At 49.5% G+C, this 10,602-nt stretch overlaps 1 protein-coding gene across 1 annotated transcript in view; it reads right to left on the reverse strand.

Annotated features, from left to right (window-relative positions):
• Positions 1 to 10,383, reverse strand: part of mbd5 (methyl-CpG binding domain protein 5) — a gene marked incomplete at both ends in the record, with an annotated part of 31,850 nt that extends 21,467 nt beyond the window's left edge. The window contains 4 exons of the mRNA XM_083634123.1: positions 2,562 to 4,882; positions 7,089 to 7,260; positions 9,356 to 9,458; positions 10,271 to 10,383. Coding sequence (XP_083490249.1) covers positions 2,562 to 4,882; positions 7,089 to 7,260; positions 9,356 to 9,458; positions 10,271 to 10,383 — 2,709 coding nt within the window. The remainder of the gene's footprint in view (positions 1 to 2,561; positions 4,883 to 7,088; positions 7,261 to 9,355; positions 9,459 to 10,270) is intronic.
• Between the last annotated feature and the right edge of the window lie 219 nt (positions 10,384 to 10,602).

The raw sequence follows: 10,602 nt of genomic DNA on the forward strand, positions 1-10,602 counted from the left end.
AAGTGCTAACACCCAGGTCTTCTGGATTCATTCCTGCAGTACTCTATAAGGGGGCACCTGGTAATGAGAACAGGTGGCCTACAGCAGGCCAGGAAAGACCTTGCTGATATCTTAATTATAAAACCATTTGAGGACACACAGACACACGCTGAATACATAAACTCCTATAGGCCAGTCCCACACAAGGCAGGAAGGAGAGAAGAAAAACACCAGATCAAGGCCTTTTCAGTGCCATCAAAACAGGCTAGCATGAATGCATAAACACACATATACACACACGCTAGCACGCACAGTCCAACTGGCATAGCATAAATAAATGGAAGCACACACAAACACGCACGCACACGCACACAGCCACACACACACACACCTAAATCCTCTTCAAAGGCTTCACTCTGGTCTCTATTCAGGGTCCATGGTTACTATAGTGACCAGCTAGCTGAAATATCTGGGCTGCTTCCCTTACATCGTGATGCAGATCCCCTTTCTATCTTCCATTGACTGATGCTATAGTGTCCAAATAAAACAGAGACACTGGCTGACTGACAATTACCCTCCAGCTCCTTCATTCTGGAAGAGGGGGGGGCACTCATTGTTTTGCAGCCATAGACCTGCAGCCTGTGGAAATTGTATTCAAATTAGGGATGTTACATCGTCCCTATTTTCATATCGTCCAATCGTGATCATTAGAGATTGGCAATAGACGATCCAATCGCCATAATCAATTAATTGGCCATCATTTTATTTTTATTAATTTTTTTTGGATAAAGAAATGTATTCCTACTTAATGGCATTAATAATAATAATAATATTATTAATATAATAGTAATATTATTGAATACAGCGTGACGAACAAAACGTAGATTATGCATTTATAAAAGAAAATATTAAAAAGAGACCGACCATGCGTTCAGAAGCCGCCTGCTGAAACTCCATGACTTTTTTTTTGCCGTCTACTTTTCCATGTTCATTTTGGATGATTTAACACCGGCTGTAAGGTCATGTAACTGTTCCACTCTTCAAACAAAGTAACACGGAGGCTGTAAGGTCATGTAACTGTTCCACTCTTCAAACAAAGTAACACGGAGGCTGTAAGGTCATGTAACTGTTCCACTCTTCAAACAAAGTAACACGGAGGCTGTAAGGTCATGTAACTGTTCCACTCTTCAAACAAAGTAACACGGAGGCTGTAAGGTCATGTAACTGTTGCACTCTTCAAACAAAGTAACACGGAGGCTGTAAGGTCATGTAACTGTTCCACTCTTCAAACAAAGTAACACGGAGGCTGTAAGGTCATGTAACTGTTGCACTCTTCAAACAAAGTAACACGGAGGCTGTAAAGTCAAACGAGTTTTGAACGAGAGTCTGAACGAGATCGCCATGGGATATTCAGAGGTGCGTGGCAATGATGGCTGCAGAGAGGCAGGGTCAAGAACACGGCAAATAACACAACTACTTCCGTTTCTAGCCTTAAAAATAAAAGCACACATTGCAAAATAAACTTAAATCATTCATAGCCTTAACTATGAGGAACCTCCATAAAGTAGCATCAAAAATACTGGTTGTGATGTTACAATTACATGGTGAAACTAGTCTAAAGCATTACTAAAAAAACATATATTAAGGTTAACGTTAGTATTTAATTTTTAAAGCCCGCTGTGGAAGAGCAGAGCAGAGACGACAGAGCAGAGTGCTGCAACATGAAAGCATGGCTTTTCCCCCCTCACTCGTGCTGATTAATAAACTGATCTGTGGGCGGACATGCTCCACCAGAAACATCTGGACAGTAGAGCGCAGCTTCTAGAGATTATTTTTACAACATCTTATGATAGAGAATTAGTTAAAATCGCCTTAAATATCGCTGTAGAAAAGCCAATTTGAAATCACTCCCTTCAATCGTCAATATACGATTTGATCGCAAATCGGCTCATCCCTAATTCAAATGTTACATTTTGTATGAGGAGGAATTGAAATTTGGAACTTTAGAATTGCTCAGAAGCTTCCTTCTATCTCACAATTCAAGGTTAGGTTTGGGCAGTTATAGCAATCACTTATTTTGAGTCTTGAATTGTGAGATAGAAGTAAGCTTTTGAGCAATTCTAAAGTACCAAATTTAAATTCCTCATCACAACATTTTTTAGATTTGACACCAAGATCATCCATATGAGATTAGTTTCCACAACTTTATTGCAGTTACATTTTGCATAGGATGTCTGTGGCTGCAAAATACATTGTCCCTCCCCCCCACCCCAATTCATGATGCCTCCATATCCAATTATTTCGGGAACGTCTTTGCTCCACTAGAAACATCTGTACAGTAGAAACGCCTTTGCTCCACTAGAAACATCTGTACAGTAGAAACGTCTTTGCTCCACTAGAAACATCTGTACAGTAGAAACGTCTTTGCTCCACTAGAAACATCTGTACAGTAGGGCGCAGCTTCTAGAGATTATTTTATATGCTTTTATAGCTAAATGCACAGGTGTTATGCTTAACTGCCCCGCTATTAGTTCCTTGCTCAGTGTTGCAGACGGCGTGTTCCTGCTGCAGTGTGTGGACACCTCACCTGTCTCGGAGATGCTTCCATCGCCGCCTCCGTGTGACATCAGCACCATGTTAGTCCGTCCCATGCTGTGGAGGAGGTTCTGCTGCGAGGGGTGAGGGCCGGGGTGGGACAGCGGCGGGGGGTTAGTGTTGGGCCGCCCCAGTGGCACACCATCGGGGCCGACCGGCCCGCCGCAGCTCCCCATGGAGGAGGCCTGCATCTGGGCCATTATGTCAGAGAACTGGGGGTGAGGCCCGGGGTGAGGATGAGGGCCAGGGTGAGAGCCCGGGTGGCCCCCGGAGGAGTCCATGTTGTGGCAGTGCTGCATGGCCTCCCCCGGACCCCGCAGCCTCTGCTGGGCCAGGAGGTTCTGCTGGGTCACGGGGACCATGGAGGTGCCGTCGCCGTAGTGCAGCTGGCCGGCTCCCGGGGGCCCGGGCGCGGAGCGGTGGTTGTGCGAACTCTGGCAGCTCATGGACTGGAGCAGCTGGGCCATGGAGGTGTTGAGGGGCAGGTTTCCCAGTCGGGCCACCTTCCGCAGCTGCTCCGCAGGGCCGGCCCCCGGCATGCGAGGGCCCACGCCCGGCTTGTTAAGCATGTAGACCATGTTGTTGTTGTCGTGGTTCACTGCGGCACTGCCGGACGACTGCTTGCGTTTGCGCAACGGGTCCCTCTGCTGGGCCATCAGCTTGTCTCTCAGCGCTGCCCGGCCGCTCTGGCCCTCGGGCGTGTTGAGCAGCACGGTGGAGTTGGGCGGGAGCATGGGGTTTAAAGTGCTGTGTCCCTCCATGCCTCGAGGGCCGCTCAGGGAGCCGGGGTGCCCGCCGCCCCCTCCGTTACTTCCGCCGCCCGACCCCGCGACCGCCATGCCGACGCCGGCGGTGCTGTTGCCGGCAGTGCTGTGTTTGTTTTGATTTGCTAGCTGTGCTTTGGCTGCGGCCGACAGGAGGCTGCTGGCGGGGAAGGAGGCGGCGTTCTGTTGGTTGAGGATCTGGTTGAGGGGCATGCCCAGGAGACCAGGATGGCCCTTCTGGGAAGCGCTGGGCGTGGCCGAGGAGGAGGAAGAAGAGGAGGAGGAGGAAGAAGAGGTGGGCGAGTACATGGGGTTGCCGTGCTGCTGGGCGCCGATGGCATTCCCCATCCCCGACAGCAGCTGCGAGTCTTTGTATGGGTGGAGGGGGTCGGGTTTGTTGGTGGAGGGGCTGGAGGGCATGGCCGGCCGGGGCGAGCCCATGGCCGACCTGGGGGAGCGAGGTGGGACCTTTATGGTGCCGCAGGGGGCCTGGTGCCCCGAGGGCATGGCGAAGCTCCCGTGGTCAGAGGAGGTGGAGGAGGAGCGCGAGCGATGGGGGGAGGCCTCCATCCGACCGAGGGCGGGGCCGCCCATGTGGACAGGAGAGGTAACGGGAGAGGGGGACATGGAGGAGGCGGGGCCCGCCTGTGGAGTCCTCTGAACGTGGCCACCATGCCCCATGGGCCCCGGCTTCCCCGTGGGTAAGGGTAAGTTACTTGGCAAGGGGACGATGGTGGGAGGGGGGATGTTTACATTCATCATTGGTACCTGAGAGTGGATACTAGGCTGGAAGTTGGAGGGGTTGGCGGGGGGCTGGCTGACCAGCTTGCTCGGGATGGGGTCCAGGATGCCCAAGGGGTCTTTTTCAGAGGTCAACTGCCTTTTCTGAAGGGCGCAGGAGGGTGGTATGGAGGGGGGCTGTCCGGGGTGCAGGGGGGGCTGTGTTTTATGGTGGAATGCCGCTCGGGACATGTCCATCCCAGGGGGGAAGTTCCCCCGCGGCACGTTCACGTTCATGACAGGGCTTTTGGCGGTGGCCGTGGGGGAGAGGGGCGTACTAGTCCTCCCTGCCATAGCGCAGGACGGCTGTCCGGCGGGGGAGCCGTGGAGCATCAGGCCGGGCGGGGAGAGAGGCGTCCTGCCATTCCCGTGGACAGAGGCCGAGCCGGGGCTGCCGGTGGCTGGGAAGCCGCAGGCGTTGTTCCGCAGGAACCCGTCGGGGCTGCCGGGGGACTGGGAGCCGTCTCCGTACAGCTTGACGCCGGAGGGAGGCGGGCTCAGCATGCCGCCGTACCCGCCTCGGTAGGGTGATTTGGGACCCGGCTCCCCGCTGCCCAACCTCTGCTGCCTGGGGTAGCTGTGGTAGAGCTCCAGCTGCTCCTGGGGCATGTACAACCGCTGCTGCTGCTGCTGATGCCCGGACACCATCATCATCTTGAAAGGGTTCTTGCAGTCGGGGACAGCAGCGTTGGCCAGGCCCTCGTGGAGTTTAGTCCTTATTGCTCGTTGAGGCGCGGAATGCATGGAGACCAGAGGCATCGCACCTTCAGGTCAAACAAAACACATTTGAATTGATTAGAGACTAATCTTTCAAAAAGAAGAATACATCAAAATGATTTTTGAGGCCATATTTCATATTCTTCATGGCTCATGATGCCCACAACACCAACAGCTTAGACAAGAAACAAGGCAGCAAACTAGCACAAGTTCTTCCCCTCCGTCTCACCACTGTGTGACAGGTGTCAGGTGTCAGAGGGCACTCTGTCTCATGCCTTCTGGTTCTGCCCTTCACTGACGGGATTCTGGGCCAAAATATTTGACTGGTACTCTAAGGCCTAGAAAATAGCCCTTCAGCCGGAGGCGGAACTCGCCAATTTCAGCTGCTCGGAGACTGGCTGCTGGTTCCTGTTGGACACTTTGAGACTGGCTGCTGGTTCCTGTTGGACACTTTGCATGGGACCCCATGCGGGACATCTCTGACAAGCCCATAAGCACCCTATATGGATGATAGCATCACATTATGACTGTTGATATTATACGTATGTTGTTGTTGTTTTTTCCTTTGTCTGAGCTTGTTTTGTGTTTTGATCATACAGTATATTGTCAAAACTGAAAATAAAATACGGTATTAACACATTCACTGCCAGCCGTTTTTTTTTTACTGTAGGTAGCTTCTGCCAATGGGTTTTTTTGAGGATTCTGGCTCATCTTTCAACAGCCGAGGATTATTTTCTGCTAAGATTTTGTGAACACAAAATATCTCAAAAGAACTAATAGAATGTGTGCTTTCTCTGTCTAAAAGAGTTAGTTTGTAGAGTTAGTAGTTATGTAGGCATTAGCACTTGAATACAGCATGGTTTCAGCGTCTGAAAATTTAAGCTGAGATAAATGCCTTTTTGTGAAATTCGATAGAACAGTCACTTTAACCATTCATTTTTGGCATCAGTAAGACATCAGACATCTAAACAATAGTTTTGAACAGTAATTTCCTCCATAACAGCAGGAAACCCCCCTCTCCTTCAAACTCCTCCCTCCATGTGTGTTCTCCTCCTGCCTCCCTGGCTCTGCAGCGGGCGTGTCACAAGCGAGTTGCTGCTGCTGCTGCTGCCTGTGTGCTGGCGGCCGCTCTTTGGGCGAGTCTGGATGGGCTCGCTCGTTTCTTGGGGTTTCGGTTGAGAGCTTTGATGAAGCTTTTGCGATTCTGGTCTTATTTATGCTGCGTGTTTCAAAGTGTGTTCCACCCGTAATCTATTATGCAAATTTGCAATCCCCCACCGCCAGCTCCCTGCGCGAAAGCGAAAGCGTTTTCGCCAATCCATTTTCATGAGAATGGCTTCCTCACGCGGCTGTTTTTGCTTGGCTTTCTCTCGTCTGGAGAGCACTGTCGCCACTTAGTGGGTCGGTAAAATAGATTATACACATTCAATACCTCCCATATTTTAATATGAGATGTAAAAGGGGTTGATCGACGTCCCACCGTCAAAAAAAAAAAAAAAAATTTAAGACGAGATATCTCGTCAACGGCAGTCAACCGGTTTTTTTTTTAAGACGAGATATCTCGTCAACGGCAGTGAACGTGTTAAAAAATAAATAAAAATAAATGAATGAATAAATAAATAAATTGATATACTAGATCAGCATCAGTTATCTACTAAAGTGAGTGGTAGATAAGACTAACTACCAGCCACAGCCAAACATTACAGGGGGATGGCCGGTGCTCCTGCTGTCCCTGCTGAAAACCAGTGACTTGAAACCTAATTTTAGGATTTCAAAAGCCAAAATGTTGGCGTGCGCTCGTACCTCCCCCTGGACTGGTGAACGTGAGAGAGGGGTGTGTCTCTATGCTCTTGTATAAATGTAGGCGTGCGCTCGTACCTCCCCCTGGACTGGTGAACGTGAGAGAGGGGTGTGTCTCTATGCTCTTGTATAAATGTAGGCGTGCGCTTGTACCTCCCCCTGGACTGGTGAACGTGAGAGAGGGGTGTGTCTCTATGCTCTTGTATAAATGTAGGCGTGCGCTTGTACCTCCACCTGGACTGGTGAGCATGAGAGAGGGGTGTGTCTCTATGCTCTTGTATAAATGTAGGCGTGCGCTTGTACCTCCCCCTGGACTGGTGAGCATGAGAGAGGGGTGTGTCTCTATGCTCTTGTATAAATGTAGGCGTGCGCTCGTACCTCCCCCTGGACTGGTGAATGTGAGAGAGGGGTGTGTCTCTATGCTCTGGTATAAATGTAGGTGTGCGCTCGTACCTCCCCCTGGACTGGTGAGCATGAGAGAGGGGTGTGTCTCCATGCTCTTGTGCAGGGTGGCCACAGCCAGCAGCTTCCTCTTGTGGATGCAGAGTTTGGTGACGTCTTCGTCCGCCCGCACGTCCTCTGCCGTCCTCTGCTTCACCGACGCCCCCGGATCAAAGTTAAACACCTGGGGACAAGAAGGGGAAACGTTTCCGTACGTTACCAAGCCAACCAGTGGTGTACTGAATCATGAGTGAACAGAAAACTAATTTTTGATCCCGCCCCCCCCCCCCCATTCATTTGAGCATGTCTGGGAACGCCCACAAAATGTTAAACGGCTGGCGCGCGAGTGGGGTAAAACCACCGATATATCTCATGGCCTGACTCACCAAAAGACGGTGCTGCGGCTCTAAGCTACAGGTTTGGGGGTTCTAGAGCAGAACACAAGACGTCTGCTCAGATGTGCGTTTACTGCGGTGGTTAAATCCCCGATCGTGTCTGCCTGGGCTGGGCAATCAGCTAAATTCTAACTTTGCTGAATGGATAGAACGGGGGAATTTACCCCACCCTGAACCCGCCCCCAGGCTAACCCAGCGTCTATTGTGGGCGTTCCTAGAGCCTGTATGGGCGTTCCTAGACATGCGGACTGTCTCTATATCAGGTGCTATGATGCACTAAGCTGGCATTCAAACCTGAGATTTTTGGTCAATGATGGTTACCGTACTGGTCTGAATATAAGACAGGGTTTATTTCCAGGAAATACGTCTGAAAACGGGGCGTCTTCTTATATTCGTGTTCTCGACTTTCAAATGTCATCAACAACAGATGCCAAATGAGTGTTCCCCTCAAGCACCATCTATGTCTCTCTCCCTCCACATATCACTAACAGTTGTGACACAGACACGTGCACACAGACACTCCAGCACTTTTTACCCACAAACACACTCTCACACACACACACACACACACTGCGCCTGTGTACCTGCTTGGATCCGCAGGGTCGCTCCTCATGTGAATTGACAGGCAGACAAGGGCTGAGTTCACCCCCGACAAAATGTAGCAAAAACATTTATTTAAACACAAACGGTGCATGGTGCGTTGAACACCCTGTTGTGTTATGCAAGCATATCTGTTCGATCCACTGAAGCACTGCACAAGTAAACGCTAGGTGCTCTGTGTGGTAACCATGGAAACATTAGCATAATCCTAACTTTTAATTTTTCACTTTTAAATGTGACAATTTCATCTCAAATATATTGAAAATATGATTTTATTTAAAAGTGACAGTTGAAAACAGCCTACCCTGTTAGTTTTATTATCATTTTCAAATAAAATGATTTTCTTTATAAAAACAAGATTCGGCCTTCAAGAAGCCCCCCCCCCCCCCCCCCCCCCCCCCCGCCCCAATCTTGAAAAAGGGGAGTTGTCTTGTAATCAGGGTCGTCTTACATTCGGACCATACAAAAATCATTTGGTTTACATATTTGGGCAACTGTATATATATATTACAACTGATGGGTCAAAACTTCCAAAGGCAGCCCACGTCTTCCCCGATCTATGCATCTCCTGCAACAATGAATAGGAGAGGAAATGCACACAGCAACATCAGCCCCTCCTGAAGCCATCTCACACTTTCAATTGATCCCATTTCTCAACAGCAGGGACAGGATCAGAGACATGATCACCCAACTAACCCCAAATCCTGTCTGACGTCATCTCACTCGGCTAAATATACTCTTATGTGGTTCACCTATTTCTCCTTCATCTTCACTTTCTCCTTACAGTGACTGATCAATGGATGAAGCTTGCTTAAAAAACTCCAAAAGGAGACTATCCGTGACGTTTTAAATCGCGGTTAATAGTGAAACTGGTTAACCGCTGCATCCCTATTTGTGACACTCAAAAGTAACACTCATCTCATTTGTCCGCTTACAGCGCCGCCCTGCCAACTGAATGGGGAAGAAACAAACCTTGTTGTCTGTAGCAGAGCTGAGTAGAATGGAAGAATTCACAGAAAACAATCAACTGCACCAAGATAAATCTATCCCAAAACATCATCTGATCAGAGGTCCGGCGCCCTCAAAACAGCACATAGTTAATGAAGGGAGAGAAAGCGAGTCCCACAGAGGCTGGATTTGATGCAACAGAATTCATACGCTTCTTTTAAAGACCCATGAGTTTTAAACAGCTAAAAATAGCATATGTAACCTTTAACCTTTCATTAGGATGCATTTGCGGGCCGGCCTGCCCGCTGTGCCTAAAGGAAGCAGGACCAGTCTTACCTTGTGGAGGATGAGTGGGCACTCCAGGCCACATTTGCAGGTCCCATCTGTGAGCAGGTAGGCTTTGATGTGCTCCAGGCTGGACAGCACCGAGCCACTGGGACTGGACACGGGACAAAACAAAAGCAAGGCCTTCAGCTGGAGCACAGAATTTGCCTTCCTTGGGTGATATTATCTATTGCAGCACTCATTTGCGGCAACAAATTAGTTGCGTAGCGTAAATTCTATATTTTAAAATCGAGATTTTCAGAAAACGATTCAAGGATGATAAAAGTGGTCCTCAATTGTGAATATTATCCTGCTGAACACAAAGTTTGCCGTTTCATAAACTTTTGTTAAGCACAGGGCCCTCGCTGGCGACGCTAAACTTTTAGCTAACCTGTTCGCATCTATGTTGGCAATGGCATCCCAAGTATCATCATACTATTATGGGATGCGATGCGAACAGTTGTATTATGGGATGTGCGTTTCCCAGGCAACGACACATGTTGACACGTTTTGGAACAGCACTGCACACTGGCACAATGCTCCTAAAAGCAAAATGCTTATTGTTTTGAATGATTTGGCATCTTCTATTACTGTCCACTGTCAACACCAGTATTGTTGTATTGTAATAATATGCCATAAAGGTTTATTGAAATTTTGGGGGGAGCAGGATTTTTTTTTTTTTTTTTATAAATAAATAAATAAAAACATTTTTTTCTGTTGGCCAGATGGGGGCGCTGTTGGTGGGCCCGCCAGGCCTGTAGAATGGTAGGGGAAACACTGACAGACCTTATTTCAGGGATTTAACCCAAATCCCCATACAAAAATCCCATTGACTTCCCGACGAGGGAACCAGGAAGTGCATGACTTCTGGGTTGACCTACAAAAATACATCATCCCTGCGGTACTCTATTGAGGAGCTCCTCTTACCTTACGTAGAGGACCCCTCCTCCGCGCTCCGCCTTGCGCTGCCACCCAATGGGAACCTGGACGGGGACGGCCTGCCTCTCGTCTCCCGCCTCACAGTCCTTCCCGCCGTTCATTGCTCCACCGGTTTGACGCACGACACCTCAGAGGTCTATCTATCACACATCAAGCAGCGTCTTGGCAGCACGTCATGTTGGTCTGCCGGTGACGGTGATGGAGGGAGGTGGAGGTGGAGGGGGTGTTGAGGAGAGGGTGGGACTGCGGCCTACGCTTCGATGCTCTGTGCTGCGTCGTTGGGGCGAGGGTGGGAGGGTAGCAGGGAGAAAGGGAGGGCA

This window comes from Poromitra crassiceps (assembly GCF_964638095.1).
Source record: "Poromitra crassiceps genome assembly, chromosome: 3".
NCBI lineage: Eukaryota > Metazoa > Chordata > Actinopteri > Beryciformes > Melamphaidae > Poromitra > Poromitra crassiceps.